The 18,546-nt window shown below is 53.8% G+C and overlaps 1 protein-coding gene across 4 annotated transcripts in view; it reads left to right on the top strand.

Annotated features, from left to right (window-relative positions):
- Positions 1-18,546, top strand: part of SLC24A1 (solute carrier family 24 member 1) — a 31,542-nt gene that overhangs the window by 6,804 nt on the left and 6,192 nt on the right. Inside the window, exons 2-11 of one of the 4 annotated variants that reach the window (XM_008053050.1) lie at positions 4,992-5,045; positions 6,151-6,259; positions 9,873-9,956; positions 10,936-11,024; positions 12,729-12,837; positions 13,087-13,221; positions 13,300-13,604; positions 14,188-14,277; positions 15,031-15,197; positions 16,462-16,711. In XM_008053050.1, the coding sequence (XP_008051241.1) occupies positions 4,992-5,045; positions 6,151-6,259; positions 9,873-9,956; positions 10,936-11,024; positions 12,729-12,837; positions 13,087-13,221; positions 13,300-13,604; positions 14,188-14,277; positions 15,031-15,197; positions 16,462-16,711 (1,392 nt within the window). Of the gene's footprint in view, positions 1-4,991; positions 5,046-6,150; positions 6,260-9,872; positions 9,957-10,935; positions 11,025-12,728; positions 12,838-13,086; positions 13,222-13,299; positions 13,605-14,187; positions 14,278-15,030; positions 15,198-16,461; positions 16,712-18,546 lie in introns of those variants that run through there. The other 3 variants (XM_008053057.1, XM_021709788.1, XM_021709790.1) reach the window with 3 other exon arrangements.

The following is an 18,546-nucleotide window of genomic DNA, read 5'->3' as shown; positions in this document are numbered from 1 at the left end:
TCTGTTGCCCAGGCTGGAGTGCAGTGGCACACTCACAGCCACCCCAGCATCAACCTGCTGGGCTCTGGTGATTCTTCCACCTCAGCTTTCCAAGTAGCCAGAACTACAGGCACATGCTACCAAGCCTGGCTGGTTTTTGATTTACTGTAGAGATGAGGTCTAGCCAAGTTGTCCAGACTGGCCTCGAACCCGCAGCCGCAGGCAATCCACTTGCCTTGGCCTCCCAAAGTGCTGAGATTACAGGCTGAGCCACCAACACCAGCCCTTCAACATCTTGAATAACAGTCTGCTTCTTTCCAGTTGTTGGGAAAAGATAGCAAGAGTAGAATTCTCAGTTTTAGGACGTTTTTTCCTCCTACAATTTTCTAGAGCTTTCAATTTTACCTGCCAATGGGTGCCAGCTGGTATCAAAATGGATGCAGAGAAACAAGTATTAACAGAACAACTCAGATGTTGAGTCATGCCTCGTCCAACAGCTTGTCATTGTGATGGATATATGGAAACTGTAGTTGAGATTTTACATGCATTCATTCAACACTAGAGTGTTTTCTCCTAGTGCGTCTGATGGGATTAAATATGAAAAGAGATATTCATGGTATTACACAAAAGACAGCATGATGTCTAGATGGTCTGCCACTGAATTAGTTGGAAATATAAACCAGTGGAAATATTTTTTGTGTGGGGAATGGGCAGGTCGATGACAAACAAGGAAATTGAAGATAATTTCAGAACAGGACAAGTGAGTGGCTGTAGACGGTGGGCCCCTTCATGGACAGATGGGGAATAACGGGAGGTGGTACAGGACACGGGGGGGTAATAGGAGGTAGTACAGGACATGATGGGGAGAGTAACAGGATACAGGGAGGGGGAGTAATGGGAGGTGGTACAGGACATGGAGAAAGTAACAAGAGGTGGTACAGGACACAGGGAGTGGGAGTAATGGGAGGTGGTACAGACGTGGAGGAGGAATAATGGGAGGTAGTTCAGAACATGGGGAAAGTAACAGGAGTTGGTACAGGACACGGTGGGGAAGTAATGGGAGATCGTACAGGATAGGGAGAGTAACGGGAGGTGGTACAGACATGGGCTGAGTAATGGGAGGTGGTACAGGACTTGGGGAGGAGTTACAGACATGGGCTAAGTATGGGAGGTGGTACAGGACACAGGAATGGGGAGTAACAGGAGGTGGTACAGATGTGGGCTGAGTAATGGGAGGTGGTACAGGATGGGGAGTAATGGGCGGTGATACAGGGGAATAATGAGAGTGGGGACCAGGACACTGAGGAGAAAGGCAGGAGCTACCTGGGTCAGGGCCTGTGATTATCCCCCTCATGCCAGTCGGGAATGAGCCGTCCTTGAGTGGCATCAGGGAGTCTGTCAGGAGGCACCTTGGGCCTGGTTGTGCGTGCTGTCTTTGGGAATGTTGACAGCAGAAGCCCTGGACCTGGTGGTGAAGTAGGTGTGGAGGTTGGGAGTGCGAAGAAGTTGGGGTCTTGGTTTGTGCAGCAGGTGGGTGAAGGTCCCTTCCTGAGAAAGGGAAGACTCTGGAAGAGCAGGGGCAGGGAGACCCTCGGGCCCCACTCGGGTGTGAACTGGCTGCTTGGACAGCTTCCAGGTGCACGTGGGCAGGAGGTTGCACACGTGAGTCGAGCTCAGAAACTGAGTTTGGGCTGGGGAAGGAATTTGTGCATCATCACAAGTGTGGTAATTAGAGCTGAGGACTGGCTGGTGCCACTCTGAGAAAGAAATGGTCTAGAATGAAGCCCTGAAGAGCCTGACACCATTCACTCAGCAGACGTGCACTGAGAACCTTCGCAGGAGGCCTCTGTGGGTCAGGATGTGGGGAGGAGTCAGGTACAGACTCAGCTCTCAGGGTGTGCAACCCATGGAGGAGTGGAGCAGATCTTGGCTTCGGAGGGCCTGATACTTGTTAAGAAAAAGAATGTTGGCTGGGTGTGGTGGCTCATGCCTGTCATCCCAGTACTTTGGGAGTCTGAGGCGGGAGGATTACTTGAGCCCAGGAGTTTGAGACTAGCCTGGGCAACACAGTGAGACTTTGTCTCTACAAAAACTCAGAAAATTAGCCAGGCATGGTGGCATGCACCTGTAGGCCCAGTTACTTGGGAGTCTGAGGCAGGAGGATTACCTGAGCCCAGCAGGTTGAGTCTGTGGTAGCCAGTGCACCCCAGCCTGGGCAACAGAACAAGACTCTGACTCAAAAATAAATAAATTACAGACCAAAAGGTATGGCTCAGGGGATATGTCATGGATGGTCTAGAAAGAGAATTGTTATGACAGTGGGAGATGTAAGCTGGAGGTTGGGAGGACAAGCCCCCAGACCTCACCCTCAACCGGAGGCAGTAGGGCTGGGTGTCTGGCTCTTCCCTAGCCCATCCTCATTGGCACCTCAGCCCCTGCTGGCTCTTGTGAGGAGAAGGTGAAGGTGGATGACAAGACTGAAGAAAGGGCGGGAGGATGTTGGGGTGTGAGACATGGGGTGTCTAAGAAGGGCATCTTCAGAAAGCCCCGCATGCAGCACTGCTGCCCAGGGAACCCATCAGAGAGAATATGTAGATTTGACCTCATATCCTTATATATGCTTGGGAAAGAAATGGGATTTAGCAAACCAAACCAAACCAAAAGCACCTCCCCTCCACCTAAAAAAAGCTCTAAACGGAGATTAGATTAGGGTTCCATCCCATCTTTGTGAGTGTGGGTGAGCCATGGAATCATTCTGCATCTCAGTTTCCTCATCTATAAAAATGACCAGAATATGTAAGTGCTGGATGAGAAGACGAATGTGAAGTGCTCTGGAAAGCCACATGTGGATGAGGTAGCCACAGACGCTGACCCGTAAAAAAGCACTTTGGCGCAAATCAATCAGAGCAGCAGAGAAGCTGTCGGGGTGTACACTGTGGGCCAAAGGCCAGTCTCTCTTGCTCCTGTGGACAGAACCAGCCATACAAAGCGTGGTGTGGACTCTCACGGTGACCAGCCTCTGGATGAGGGTGGGATCTGGCAGGTTGTGAGAGGCTGGGCTTGTGGCGTTGTGCTGTAGCTTGGCATCCCAGCATGCTTACAGGCGTGTCATGAAATTTGGGGTGTTTGTCAAAAGCACAGCACCCCTTCAAGTTCCGATTGGTTGTTGCTGCTTGTTCCATTATTTCTATGTTCATTCGTGCATTACAATGTGTATCCAAGCATTCACTCCTCTTGCTTCCTTCAGAACGCACTCAAACTCTCCCCTCTACAAGAAGTCTTCCTTTCCACCCCCGGTGGCACCTGCACCTCTGCCACTCACCCAGCACCACCTTTTGCTTTTTGTCATGTGTCTGTGTTATTACTGATCTCTGTTTCTTTCTGGACACAGAATCTGTGTCCTAAACATCTTTGTATCCTTAAAGCTGCCAGCATAGCACCACAAAAATTGCAGGTTCTCAGGAACTAAGAACTGAATGAGTGAATGAATGAATGGAGGAGTGGGCGACCCTGGACAAGCCCTATTTTCTACAAGTTCTGAGTTGAATGGAGAAGGGAGTGCAGTGAGCTTAGCTCTGGGTGGGCCATGGAAGTTGGTGGGTGAAGGAGGCCACGGGAGGTCAAGGTGGGATGGGGGCAGCTTCTGGGACCCTCTGCCTGGAAACAGTACTGAAGGCCCTCATCCCACCTGTGCTGAGCACCTGATGTGTGCAGGATACTGAGCTTCATGCTAGGGAAACAGAGGTGACTATATAGTAAGTTCACTGCGTGACAAAAAAAGTGGAATGTAGCTGGGAGACAACTCGGGCTATGAAATTTTAAACAATGCTTAAAGTTCAGCTAGATATGGTGGCTCACATCTGTAATCTTAGCACTTTGGGAGGCTAAGGTAGGTGAATCGCTTGAGACCAGGGGTTTGAAACTAGCCTGGGCAACAAAGTGAGAATCTGTCTCCACAAAAAATTTAAAGAAGTAGCCAGATATAGTAGTGCGCACCTATAGTCCCAGCTACTCAGGAGGCTAAGGGAGGAAGATTGCCTGAGCCAGGAGGTCAAGGCTGCGGTGAGCTGTGATTGTGCCACTGCACTCCAGCCTGGTGACAGAGTGAGCCCTTAACTCAAAAAAAAAAAAAAAAAAAGCATTCTAATGGCATTACATTGCTGTAACTTCAAAGTGGCAAGCCAGTGGCCCAGACAGTGACTACAGTGGTTTCATGCATCCTTACCTTAAACTGTCTAGGGCTGTCCCACTCCCCAGCTGGCCACCCCACCATTGTCCAGAAGCATCTCCCTGAAGGACACAGCTTTCGAGGAGTGACTCTTGTAGTGAGCTGGAGTGGGTACCGCTGGGAGAGGAAGGGGCCAAGCAGGAAAGCTTCACAGAATTCACCTGATTATATGAGCAATGAGTGGGATTTGGGTAGGCAGAGGGGAGGGGAGAAGGCACTTGAGACAGGGGGCAGCTGCAGGAGCCAGGGAGCAGGAGCAGGGTGGCTCCCGGGCACTGAGATGACAACCCATTCATGCACTTGCTGGATGGACACTTTGATACCTTATTAAGTGCCGTGCCACACTCAATGAGGCAGCTTGACACAAAGTGAGGTGTAGGTTTCTTTGTGAACATACACATCGATTTACATAGCCTGGGGCGAGTGCTGTGAGGAGAGGAGCAGGATCTGTAGCGGGGAATCTTGCTGAGCTCTTAGAGATAGGTGACATGGAGGAGGCCTGAAGTCAGCATGGGAGGAAGGTCCTGCCAGGGGTCCTCGGGCAGGGGAAGGGACCTGAGGGATGGCCGGTGTTCCTGGCTGTTGAGGGGACACATTGGACGGGGACACTGTCTGAGGCTGAGGCCAGCCTGAGGTGTGGGAGGGGGTGGATGAGCTAGGACATCTTCTGAGAGCAGTTTATCTCAGGGCGTGTCTGTGCTGCAATCTGAGGGCCCCTGGAGGGGTAAGCAGGTACTGAGAGGGTCTCTCCAAGATGGCGCGTGACTCCTGTCCCTGTTTGCAGCCGGGCGATGGGGCCGTCGCGGTGGCTGAGCTACAGGATAACAAGAAGCTGAAGGTGGGTGCCTGCCCCGGGTACACTGAGGGTCTCTTGGACTGTGGCCTGGTGCTGGGGTCCTGCTGTGCTCAGCCCCCTGGGAAACTGCGGGGGGAGTCAGGGGAGGAGGAACACTTGTCTCTGGGTGACTTTGAGGAGGGGCCGGCTTGGCACCACGTCTGGAGGGTACCAGCATCTGTGAGATGCTGGACGGGGTGGATGCTACAGTTGTGTGGTTGTGGTGGCCTGTGGCTTTGGATGCCTCAGAACCAAGAGAAGAATGGAGGGGTGGGTCTGAGGCTTCTGAAAAGCTGTGTTTTGGCTGTCCATAGCCTAGGAGTGTCTGAAAATAATTATGGGGAATTTGAAAGGAGAGGCTGAGACCTGAGACTTCTCCCATGTGGAGAAAATCCTGACATGTTGTGAAGTACTGCATCACCATGGCCACAAGATGGCAGGAGTGCTCAGACCCCAAGGGAGGAGGTGGAGGACTGGGAGGGGTTGAGGGATGTCTTGGGGTGAGTGGGAGGAGGAGGGGGAGTACTAACAGGGACTGAGGACTGTCTTGAGTGTTCCATGTAGACCAGATGGTGTGTCTAATGTGCCACTGTGCATGTGTGTCTTGGCTGTCCACAGCTGAGCATCATGGAGCGATCCCCCTCTCCTGTGTACTTGTGTGGTCTCCCAACTTGTGGACAGGAACACTCTGGGCAGGCGTGAGACTTGAGTGTTGTTCCATGCGCGCCTCCTCCACCTAACCCTGGGAGGGCTCCCATTCCTCTGAGCTTTGGCCTCCTCTTCTGCAGGCGCCACAGCCTTGCTTCTTCTGAGGGGCAGCGATAGGCAAAAGGATGCTCTGTGGCCCACATGCTGTGGGTCTGTGGCATGGTTTGGGGTGAGGGTTTGTTTACATGGGTACATGCTTGCAGACATATGACCCCCTTGGGACATGGTGTCCACAGACATGGGCCGCCCTATTGAGGCCTGGCTGTGGGAGAGTTGAGGGGAGGCTGCGGGCAGTGAAGGACGGGAGGGCAGGGTGAGTGGGCGGAGGCACGGCTACGAGGCCCCGCAGCTCTCCACTGGACAGGGCCCACTGAGGCTGTGCGGCTCTCCTCCTGGCCAGCTCCCGTCCCTGCTGACCCGAGGGAGCAGCTCGACCTCTCTGCACAACAGCACCATCCGCAGCACCATCTACCAGCTCATGCTCCACAGCCTGGACCCCCTGGGGGAAGGTAAGATGGCCCCAGGGTGTGGGTCTACTGGTTGCCTTCCCTGTGCAGCTGGAGGGGAGCTGGGACCTGGACCCCAGAGGGGAGGGAGGCAGAGAGGGAGTGGGTGGAAGGCAGGTGCTGGGGAGTGGGCAGGGACAGAGTGGAGACTCGCCGGAAGGGCTGCAGAGACTCAGAGGCCAGCATCCCCAGATGTCCACCCCCACTGCCTCCCTGCCTCCCTGCCTCCCACCCCTCCCTGTAAGAGGGAGTTCTGCAGTTGGGGCGATGTGGGGGCTGCCCTCATATGGTGGCTTTCCTGTCGAGATCCTGCTCAGGAGACAGCCCCAGTGTCCCACCAAGAGGATCCAGTCAGGCAGCTCGGCCCAGGCTGATGCCAGGGCTGCTTCTGGGGGCACCTGTTGTGGGAACTATAGCCCAGATGCTCTGGGAAGCCCTCTCCTTGGCTTTGCAGTCCGCTTCAGAGCCCTAGGAGGCCTCTAGCCTGTTCCCCAGCCAGAAACACAAGGGACAGGCTGAGGGCTGCTGGGACCTGCCCCTGAGCCCCCATCAGGAGAGGATTCACAGGCTGGGGAGAGGAGCAGAGTCCAGGGCACAGCAGGGCTGGCATCCACCTTGACAGATGGTGGTGACTGAGCGTCCCTCCCCTCCCCAGCCACTGCCTGGATTCTCCTTCCCCAGAGCTGCCCCATGTGCTTCTCAGGCCCTCGGGGACCTCTCGGACCCTTCTGTCCTCCCTGGGATCCTTCCCCTGTGCTCTGGTCAGACCTGGAGGCTGGACAGGGGGCTGTAGAGGATGGGTGGACCTTTGGGCAAAAGCCAAGGGCTGGAACTGTGACTGGGGAGGAAGGCCGCAGACTGGGCCGAATGCGATAGCCCAGGATGATGCGCTGAGCCCCAAGGCTCCCCGACTGACCTTCTGATTCAAGGACAAATGCTGGGGCACAGGGTCTTCCTTGGACCCTGCAGTGTCCTTTCAGACACAGCATTGAGTTGTCAGGGCTCAAAACAAGCCTACTGCACTGGGAAAGCGAGGACGTGCCTTAGAAATTCCTCAAGGGAAAAAGGCAGAAAAGATGAAGCTGTTGGTGGAGCTGTTAGGAAAAACAAAATAAGTTCCTCAGGATGAGACAGACATTATGAGGCCATCCAGTGCCCATTCCTGGGGTTTCCGGAACCTGTGAGCAGGTGGCCTGTGTGTGACAGTGCTAGGGGCATGGGGGCTATGGAGGAAGCGGTGTCCCCGGCCATGCTCAGCCACTTCCCAAGGAAGCTCTGACCCTGGCACGGTCCTGATGGTGCCTGCCTTCTCTGGGATGGGGCTGAGGGATGACTGACCACCCAACAACAGCAGTGCCAGCTGACCTCCTTGTCCTGACAGGATTATGTGGCGCTCAGGCTGGGCTGAGGTCAGAGGAGATTGATGCTAAGCGGTGATCCGACCACACTGACAGCAGTGTGGAGATGAGCCAGGGACAGTGCCACCCGGAGAGGATGGGCATGCTGGGCATGGAAGGGCCCTCTTGGAATGATACAGGGTGCTCTGGGGTGCAGTCCTGCTCAGAGCCTCTACCTGGGAGGGGATGCATAGGCTGTCATTCTTTAGGCTCTGCAGACCCACATTTGTATCTTCATCTGCTGCTTCCAGACATTTTTACCCTTCCCAGTATCCTGTTTCTTTCCATAGAGCTGGTGTATGGGAGATGTGTCCTATGGTCTGAACTTGACCTCCTGTGGATGGGCCCTTCCTCTCGGGCCCTGCACTCTCCTGGGATGTCCCTGGGTTTGTGGAGGGGTGGAGAGGTGCACGGCTGACCTGCTTTTTTCGGTGACATGGGAACGAGGTCCATGTGGGTGACGAGGCCAAGAAAGAAAGAGGGAGGTGGCTTTTCTTGCCAGCCCTTCAGCCAACAGGCCGCAGGACGCGCAGCACTAGGAGGGAGCAAGGCCTCCTTGGGTGTAGCCACGCAGGCTCTGTAGACTGTGGTATGAACTAATGCCAGGCAGGATGGTCTGGATGGAGGAAGCAGTGGGCTGGCACCTGATGGACCAGTTTCAAGGACACCTTGAGGGTCCACAGTGTCCTGGTGGTGGCTCTGTGGTAGCTGAGCCAACTGAGCATGGAGGAGATGGGCTGGGAGGAAGACCCAGACCCTTTCCTCCACCTCCTACTGTCTTGGGCCTGGCAGAAGCTCCTTCTCATGAGACCATCTGCCCTTCCAAGCCTCCCGTCCCTGCTTGTCCATCTGTGTCAAGGATGGGACCTCCGACAGGGCTCCTTCTAACCAGGCTCTTGGGTTCTGTCCCTACAGTGTGGCTTCCCAGTTCGGGCAGCTGCTCCCAACATATCAGTCTGTCACTGTCGTTATTTTGTCATGAGGGAGCAAAGCTATGTGGTGCTTTCTGCCACTGAATATACCTTAAGCACATCCCTGTGACATTTATTCATTCTGTCACTCAGACGTGAAATCTGTCTGTGAAATCTGGGGTATTTTACAGATGAAGAATCTGAAGTATGGAGAAGTTCAGCGACCACCCAGTTAGGTCCATAGCCACAGGACAGGTAGCAGGATGAGGACACAAGCTCAAGCCACCAGGCTCGGTCTCATGCTGGCGAAGGCATGGCAAGGCCAGCGGTGCAGCAGTGGACACACTTTTGTCTCACGGACATTCATGCCCGTGCTCTGAATAGATCACGTTGCTGACTTTTAGAGAGAGGATGCTGAGGTCATAGAGGGTTCATAGGCTTCCCAGAGCCACCCAGCGCTCCAGGGCAGAGACTGACCAGATCCAAAGAGGTTCCCATGGAGCCACTTTGTGCCAACACCTGAGCCAGTGTCTGCCCCTCCCAGCTCACTGCAATGGGAGGACCCCACCAGCCCTCTCCTCCCAGCTCTGCCCCTCCTTCCTACCACCCTGGAGTGGTATCCATAAAGCACTTTGCATGGTGCCTGGCGCATAGCTACATGGGAAGAGGCACTCGCTGTCTTGCTGGAGTCAGCAACACTGTCACATGAGCTTCTCTGTGGCCTGTGGCCCAGTGTGTATGCAGGATCTGGAAGGAGCCTGTCGGGGCTCCCAGCATCGGGGTCATAAAGGGCATGGCTGAGAGTGTGGCCCCTGTTTCCCCTTCTCTGGGAGAGGAAGGGCCAGTGAATACAGCTCTCAGCGGCCATGGAGCTACGGCAGAGCTTCTAGAAGGTTTGTAGATGGTGGGCTGCAGAGAACCTCACAGATAGTGTCATTCAGGGATGGCGAGAGTGTCTTCTGCAACTACTCCTGTGTTCATACCTGCCTCGGACATCCTGGTTGGCGAGGTCCTTTCCTATTGCTTGTGACTTAGAACCCTCCACTCGGTAGCACTCCTGCAGCCATCACTCCAGCCCTTAAGGGAAATAAATCCTGTTTGTTGCTCCTGGGTTCCAGGTAGTGAGTGACAGTGCAGAGCATTTAAGACAAAGGTTTGGGAATTGGCACCACGAATGGGCCTAGTAGGCCCTGGCCAGCCTTTCCCGCTGCATCAGCCCTGATGGTTTGGTGGACTGCCCTCATGGGCGTGGGCATGGTGGGACAGTCCCGGGCTCCTCGATCAGACTTGTGTCTTCTCTCATTGCAGCTCGCCCCTCCAGGGACAAGGGGTCTGAGGAGGGCTTGGCTCCAGAGGCTAGACCCCAGCCCCAGGCCAAAGAAAACAAACCAGGTGAGCAGTGAGTCCTGTGGTTCCACCAGCCTCCTCTGGCTCCTTGCCTGCCCGTCAGCAGCCCGGGCAGGGCCAAGGCACCCCTTCTGGCCTCTCTGAGCTGGGCAGTGATGATCTGATGCTGCCCAGGGGGCTGCCTGCCTTGGGACTCCTCCTTCCAGTGCTCCTCCTGATGTGGTGTCTGGCCAAGTAGCCCCAGGCAGCGCCTCCATCCTCCTCAGGTGGGGAAGACAGGGAAGCCCGGGGTCACTGAACTCCACTTCTTTGTGCTAAATCTCATTCCAAATGAAACTCCCTTGGACTCTTTTCTTCTTCCTGTGTTGCCAGTGATTGGCCTGAAACCAAAATCCCCAGGGAGGGAGGCCACCAGGGGTCTAGGGTTCTGCAGTTCAGGACTGGAGTGGAGGGAGGGCATGGCTACTGCTGCATACTCTGCACAGCATGCCAGGACTGCCCAAGCCACCCAACAGCCCCTGGGAAAACAGCAGCAGTCATTCTTCCCATCCCACAGACATGGAAACCGAGGTCCAGAGAGGTCATGTGACTTGCCCAAAGCCACATAGCCAAGAAGTGAGTGAGCCTGCCACTTTCCAAGTCACCCTGCCCTCACTCATACTCCAAGGTTTTACAGCTGCTGCCTTTTCCGTCAGTAGGGTCCTTTCCAATGGGTCAGACTGAATACTGGGAGCTCCACTATCCCTCTGCTCCAGCTGCCCAGGCTGGGCACAGTCTCCATGGCTACAGTGGCCACGATGGAGATATCTGTGAACGCAGTGAAGCAAGGATGACTGCTGCCCAGCTAACCCTGCCCATTGCAGATACCTCAGTGGACACTATTTTTTCCTGCCAACCTGAAATAACCCCACATCAGTCTTGAGCCCCTGAAGTTCAGAGCCCTGTAGCCACTCACCCAGTGTCTCTGCCCATGTCCCCAGGACCCATCCACTCTTCTGATCTAACCTGTGTTTGTCCTTTAAAGAGGAGGAACCGGCCGAGCTCCCTGCAGTCACGGTCACACCAGCGCCTGCTCCAGATGGCAAGGGAGATCAGGAGAATCCAGGCAGTCAGGTAGGCGCCAGCTTCTGCACGGGCAGAACAACTGGGAGGCCAGGGAGGACCTGCTGACTGGAAAGGCTTTCTCCCTGAAGCTCTGAAATTTTTTCTGAGGATCACTCCTTCTTTCTCTGGAGATCACCTTCTACACATGCCTCATGGGTTCAGTTTACTGTCTCACCTTAATATGTGTGAGCTCATGTATCGAGACTATATTGTGAACTGCCATGTGCTATAAGAACAAAAGGATCAGTTGCCAGTGGGTCTGTCAGCAATTAGGGGACAGTGAAACCAGGCAGCTCGAAGGGCAGTGGGAGGGCTGCCGGCTGGAGGCCCTGGAAGCTTCTGCCTCCTCATTGCTTGCTGCACCTGCCTAAGGCCTCAGCCTTATCGGCAGAGCCTCCGGTCCCTGACACTGCTCCTCACAGCCTTGGTCTCTTGTCCCTCACACTTCCGTCAGCCTCAAGCCCTGGTCTCCATGCTCTTGCACCTGGGCCCTGCTCATGTGGCTTCCTTTCTGAGATTGCCTCTGCCCACTGTCCCGTATCCTCACCCTGCCTACCCTCTAGGCCCAGTACCAATCCCTCCTTTGCCAGGTGGCTTCTTGATCACTCTACATCTGGATACCCCTGGAGCCCTGTGCCCGCTACCTTCCTAGCATCCTGAGCCACTCAGTTCCCACCAGGTGGGAGGTTCCTGAGGCAGAGTCCAAGTCTCTGCCCCCACCAGGAGGGAAACGTAGTGCCTGTTGCCTGCTGTGCCCAACATAGGTGGAGTAACTAACAGTGAACCGGCATCCTGTCTACAGGTTTCAGCCCTGTTTTTTTCTTTTTCTTTCTTTCTTTTTTTAAGTCAGGATCTCAATCTGTTGTCCAGGCTGGAGTGCAGTAACATAATCCCAGCTCACCACAGCCTCCCTCCCCATCCTGGGCTCAGGCAATCCTTCCACCTCAGTCTCCTGAGTAGGTGGGACTACAGATGTGTGCCATCACACCAGCTAATTTTTTTATCTTTATTTTTTGTAGAGATGAGTTCTTGCTATGTTGCCTAGGCTGATCTGGAACTCCTGAGCTCAAGGAATCCTCCCACCTTGGCCTCCCAGAGTGCTGGGATTACAGGTGTGAGCCACCATGCCTGGCCCCAATTTAGGAGTTTTAGTAGACTCAGCAATGTGCTGTGACCACTAAAGGTGGCACACCATTTTGGGCAACACAACAAAAGCACTGTATCTAAGACCGGGGGGGTGACAGTCCTGTTGTACTCTGCAGCATTCTGTGTTTGGTTTTGGATGCCCCCCTTGGGGATATACGCTAATTAGAATAAGTTTCCCAAGATGGGGTGGAGGCGCTAGGCCACGGCATGGGAAAATGACAGAGGACCTGGGAATCCTAACCTGGAGAAGGGAGCTGTCCATGCTGGAGTGATTAAACTTGTTCTGTGTGGCACCAAAGAAGAGACCCATGGACTTCAAATCAGTCAGAGGTGTTGAAGATGTTGCTTTAGATGTGAGTTCTCCATCCCTGGAAATGATCAACTAGAAGCTGGACAGCCACTGGGGGGGATGAGGTAATGGGCATTTTGCTGAAGACTGCACCAGGTTTCTCTCCGAACTTGAGTTTTCAGATACATTTTGAGAAAAATCCCAACAAAATGGGGGAGAAACAGGGAAGGAAACAAGCAGAGCAGTCGCTGCACTGACCTGTTGGCTTTGGATTGCAGGAAGACATGACTGGAGCTGCGAGCACAGGTGATGTGACAGGCGAAGGGGGTGACACTCCTGGTGAGGGTCAAGCTGGAGAGAAAAGTGGAGGTGGAACTCAAGCAGAAGGTGGAGGTGGAGAAGAAGGAAAAGCAGAAGGTGGAGGTGAAGGAAGAGAAAGAGGAGAAGGTGGAGGTGAAAATGAAGAAGGAAAAGGAGGTGGGCGTGAAGGTGCAAAAGGCAAAGGAGGTGAAGGTGAAACTGAAGAAGGCGGAGATGATGGAGGTGAAAATGAAGAAGGAAAAGGAGGTGGGCGTGAAGGTGCAAAAGGCAAAGGAGGTGAAGGTGAAACTGAAGAAGATAAACGTGAAGGGGGAGGAGAAGGTGGACATGAAGGTGAAGGAAGAGGAGATGAAAGTGAAGGTGAAAACGGAGGAAGAGGAGATGGTGGACGTGAAGATGAAGAAGGAAGAGGAGATGGACATGCAGGTGAAGGTGAAGGAAAAGGAGATGGTGGACATGAAACAGGAGGTGAAACCACAGCGGAAGGAAGAGGAGACGATGGAGGTAAAGACGAGATCCCCACAGGAGAGGGTGGAAATGAAGATGAAGCAGAAGGCCAAGACCTCAACACTGAAGGTCAAGGTGAAGTCAAGAATGATGCAGAAGGTGAAGGGGGAAGTGATGGAGGTGACAATGACGAGGAGGATGAGGATGATGAGGAGGATGAGGATGACGAGGAGGATGAGGAGGAGGAGGATGAGGATGAGGAGGAGGGTGGCGAGGAGCCCCTGTCCCTGGAGTGGCCTGAGACCAGGAAGAAGCAGGCCATCTACCTCTTCCTCCTGCCCATCGTGTTCCCACTGTGGCTGACGGTGCCTGATGTGCGGAGGCTGGTGAGTGTCCTTGGCGGTGTCTCGGGCTGTGGGTCTCCAGGCACCTGGGGCCCACTCAGAGGAGGGAGAGGGCAGGGATATCAGCTGGGCTGATGGAGGAGGGAGGGGCTGCGGCTCTGGGGTACCACGTGCCCAGGGATGCAGCCCAGGGCCTGGGGCCTCAACCCCAAATGTGCCTTCTTCCACCACCTAGAGCATCACCTGGCCCCTCCTTGGCCCCACCTCAGTTTCTTGATTTTAATTGAGGAGGAATGCCACCATGCTGCCTCCATATTTTATAGGAATATTCGTGAAACCCAGGGAGGTAACTGCTATTTCTACCCGGCATTCCTATCAGCAAGGAGTGGCAGGCGGGAGCTGCGGAGGCTGGTTCTGGGGTGAGCAGACAGCTTTTCTGCTTGGTGCTGAGCACCTCCCAGGGGACTCCCTTGCAGGGGTTGCTGCTCTTTCCCGTTGTCCCACATCCTCCCTGGAGAGAGCCCCTGCACACTTGCAGGCTTTGCCACTGATTCAGGGCTCCGCCAGATGGGCCAGACCTCTCACCTCTTCGACTGACCTCTCTTCCTTCTCTGACTTCCTGCAGGAGGCCAGGAAGTTTTTTGTGCTCACCTTCCTGGGATCCATCCTGTGGATAGCCATGTTCTCATACCTCATGGTGTGGTGGGCTCACCAGGTAAGTGGGCAGCAGGAAACCCCCACCAGCATATCCCAAGCATGTCAGGGATCACGTGAGTGTGCAGTTTCTGTACTGTTTGTAGAGGCTTGGAAGCACCTTTTATTCCAGGAATGCAGTGCTTGTCAAGTGCGGCTTGTCTTACACTAATGTGACACTGCGAGCCCCACATATCCCAATGTCAGTTGGCTCTGTCTGAGGAGCCTTCCATCTGACCCTCGCCACACCCTGTCCCTATCACTGGTGGGACCCACGAACCCCAGGCCTGCTCATTCCCGCCTGCTCTCCTCCCAGAGGAGGCCCTTGTTAGTCTCCTCTGGGCACCTACTTCCATCTGCCTGGAACACTGCCCTCACACAGCAGTCCCTGCTGGCTAGGCCTGGGTGGGCTGTGTCCTCCATCTTACTCTCCCACCTCCAGCCCCCAGCTTGGTGCCTGGCACACAGGTGTCCATGTTCCTGAACACAGAAGTGCTGGCATGGCCAGATCTTTGGATGATTCTTGTGGGGAGGTGAAGGGTTGGGGCTGGAGAGACAGTGTGATGCAGGCCTGGCATAAACGACTTTTCATCCAGTTGAATTTCAAGCCCTGCCTCTGGCTGTTTCAGCCTGGGCTCTGGGCTTAGTCCTGGTGGTGAGGGCCGCATTGTGCTCCATGGAATGGGCTCTGTTCCGGTGCATGTGGCTGGTGCTATGAAGACCCATCCACGTGGCCGCCATGGCCTCTCACTGCTGTTGTCGCTGTTGTTTATAGGTTGGTGAGACCATAGGGATTTCTGAAGAGATAATGGGTCTGACCATCCTCGCAGCAGGCACATCCATTCCTGACCTTATCACCAGTGTGATTGTTGCACGGAAGGGCCTGGGGGACATGGCCGTGTCCAGCTCTGTGGGCAGCAACATATTCGACATCACTGTGGGGTGAGTAGCAACATCCTTTCCAAGACTGGTTGCATGTGACGGGAGGGCTCTGCACTGGCTTTTTGCTGGTTCTCACTCATACACGTGACATGAGGGCATTTAGTGTTAACTTCTACAGGGCAGCAAAGCATTCTCCCTTCGCTCATCACAGCAAGTGGGATAATGGGGCTAAAATGTTGCCTGAAATGTCACTGCCTGGAACTTACAGATAAACTGAAAACTGAAGCCAGGACATCCCATGGCCAAATCCGGTCAGATGCTTTCTCTGCTTGGTGACATCAAGGTGCCGGAGTGGGGCTGAAGGAGCCATGACTCGACTTCCCCTCTCGTTACTCCCGTGCCATTGGACTCCTGCCAGCTGAGAGGCTCTAAACATTGTGTATAAACAGGCAAACATGTCACCCTCCTGTCTCCACCCTCCTATCTTGTCCTCCCGACCTTGTCAGGACAGAGCATGGGGCTAGTTTTCTTTCCCCAGTCACACCCTGGATTTGGGTGGTAGAAGTGTGCCCTGATGAGTATTTGTGTGTGTGTGTGTGTGTGTGTGTGTGTGTGTGTGTTGGGCAGGAGCAAGTAAAAGGCACAGGAGAGCTCTGATCACTAAGGATTTTTTTTTTTTGAGTTGGAGTCTCACTCTGTTGCCCTGGCTGGAGTACAGTGGCACGCTCATGCCCACCGCAGCCTCCACCTGCTGGGCTCTGGTGATCCTTCTGCCTCAGCCTTTCAAGTAGCTGGAACTACAGGCATGCACCATCATGCCCGGCTAATTTTTTGATTTACTGTGGAGACAAGGTCTCACCAAGTTGCCGAGGCTGGTCTTGAACTCATGGGCTCAGGCCTATGCCTCCCAAAGTGCTGGGATTACAGGCGTAAGCCATCGAGCCTAGCCACTAAGGAATTTAAACAAACATTAACCTGAGGGAGGCCTGATCATACAAGTGTAGACACTTAGCAGCACTCACTAGCTGATCTGAGTGAGTCATGTAAAAGTCACAAATAAGCAGAGAATAGGCAGAAAGCTAAGACCAGAGAATGTCAGTCTTGATCTAAGCTCTTCCAAGTATTAGCTGAGTCCCTGGACAAGGGCTTCAAATTCCACAAACCTCAGTTTCCTCATCTGTGAAGTGGGCTTGTAATTTCAGTTCAACTTCATAGGCTTTTATTTTTCTAATGGAAACATGCCTTATGAACTGTAAAATGCGATGTGAGTGTGAGGGGTTCTCGTATGTGCCAAGCATGTTCATGCCGTCTCCTCCACCCGCAGCCTGCCTGTCCCGTGGCTGCTCTTCTCCCTCATCAACGGATTGCTGCCTGTCCCGGTCAGCAGCAACGGCCTGTTCTGTGCAATTGTCTTGCTCTTCCTCATGCTCCTGTTTGTGATCTCGTCCATCGCGTCGTGCAGGTGGAAGATGAACAAGCTCCTGGGCTTCACCATGTTCCTGCTTTACTTTGTGTTTCTGATCATCAGCGTGATGCTGGAAGACCGGATCATATCCTGTCCTGTGTCTGTCTGAGTCCCTCACTGTGGAGCAAAGGCTGTGCCCAAAGCTGTGTCTCTCTCATGACTCTGATGGAAGGATGAACAGGATGTAGGACCACGAGCCGAGTGGCCTCAACCTCTGTGTGGATATGATTGGGACTGGACACCCGCAGCTCACTGTGGACCCTCACCCCATGCCCAACTCAGGCCGACTCTCACCGCAGGCCCCTGACTCAGGCTGACCCCGCAGCTTACTGTGGAAAAGGACCCTCACCTCAGGCCCCCAACTCAGGCTGACCTCACAGCTCACTGTGGACAAGGACCCTCATCCTAGACCTCCGACTCAGGTCAACCCCACAGCTCACCATGGACAAGGACTCTCACCTCAGGCCAACTCAGTCCAACCCCGCAGCTCACTGTGGATAAGGACCCTAATCTCAGGTCCTCCACTCAGGCTGACCCAGCAGCTCACCATGAATGAGGACCCTCACCCCATGCTCAATTCAGGCTGACCCTCCTCTGAGGCCTCCAAGTCAGGCCGACCCTTATCTAAGGCCCCTGACTCAGGGTGACCCACCAGCTCACCACGGACTAGGACCCTCACCACGGACCCTTGACTCAGGCCATTTGTGACATGAATGTAGGAGCAGGACCCTGAAGAGACAGCTGGGGTGAGCCCAGCAGCAGACAAGCACCCGTGCTCCATCCCCGACATCCCTGCAAGCCCATAGGGCTAGAGGATGCAGATGATGCCACACCCAGCCCTCCTGGCCCCTGCCCCAGCCCACACTGTGGTTTGCTGTGCCCTCTTTTCCTTTTCAAAACGTGAGGTGCTATCAGGTTTGCAATCGCTATAGGCTCAGTTACTGGTGAGTTTAAGGAGCCAAGGCTGTAGAAAAGCAGTAACGTAGGAATCAGTGACCACCCCACGTTGCAGCGCATGGATTTTGGATGCAGACCTGTCTTTTCTAGCTTACAAGGAGGACTCTATTCCCACTGCTGTGTTTCTGAAAAGTAAAATTAAAACAGCAGCCTGAGAAATGAGTCTATCACTTTCCCTTGAATTGGAAGGAGTAGTGATTAGGAAAAGAAAACCCAGAGGGCTACTAAAAAAATATGTTTGTTAGAAAATCCTAATTCCTGTGTCTCCATTGGTGTCACCTGAGGGGTCAGACAGGCCAACAAAGCTGCCTGGCCCAGCTGCCATGGGGAACGGATATCATTTAGATCCAAAGTCAGCAGAGCCACATCTGGCTTCTAAAGCCAGAGATCTGGGGGACACGGCTATTTTGATGTCAACCCAGACAGGACTATACAGCAAGACACTTGCTGCCTGTGTGGTTTACAAATAGGCAGTTATAAAGGGGAAATTCTAAAGGTGCTGAACACAGTGACAGCACAGTGAGAAAAGGGCGTTACTACTCCCAGTGTAGCTGGTGTCAAGGACACTGGAGTTTAAAGAAACGTGGTTAAAGGTTTTATGTGGACCTTGATGTATTTGTGTATTAAGTACTACTGCTTGCTGCTTTTACTAGAATCAAGTTCAGGGGCACGTTAGAAATAAACCAGCTTCTATCACTGGCTTCAGAGCAGAGTGAGCTGAAGAGGCTGCAATGATGTAAATATGGCTTTAACTGCAGACATGAGAATGATTCACCAAGATGACAAGACAGGACAGGTGTGATGCAAAACAAAACAAAACAAAATATATTTTGGCAGTGGAGGACAACTAAAGTGTTCAAAGTATGCCACCTTTCAAGATGAACTGGCTAACAACTGCCTCGCTACCCCAGGACTCTCACCCTTTGGAAATAATTTTTTTTTTTGAGTTGGAGTCTCACTCTGTCGCCCAGACTGGAGTGCAGTGGC

Source organism: Carlito syrichta, unplaced genomic scaffold (assembly GCF_000164805.1).
Source record: "Carlito syrichta isolate Samal-C Ts95f unplaced genomic scaffold, Tarsius_syrichta-2.0.1 Scaffold73074, whole genome shotgun sequence".
In the NCBI taxonomy this organism is placed as follows: domain Eukaryota; kingdom Metazoa; phylum Chordata; class Mammalia; order Primates; family Tarsiidae; genus Carlito; species Carlito syrichta.
The sequence above is the reverse complement of the archived record's forward strand: the minus strand, read 5'-3'. Positions and strand labels throughout refer to the sequence as shown.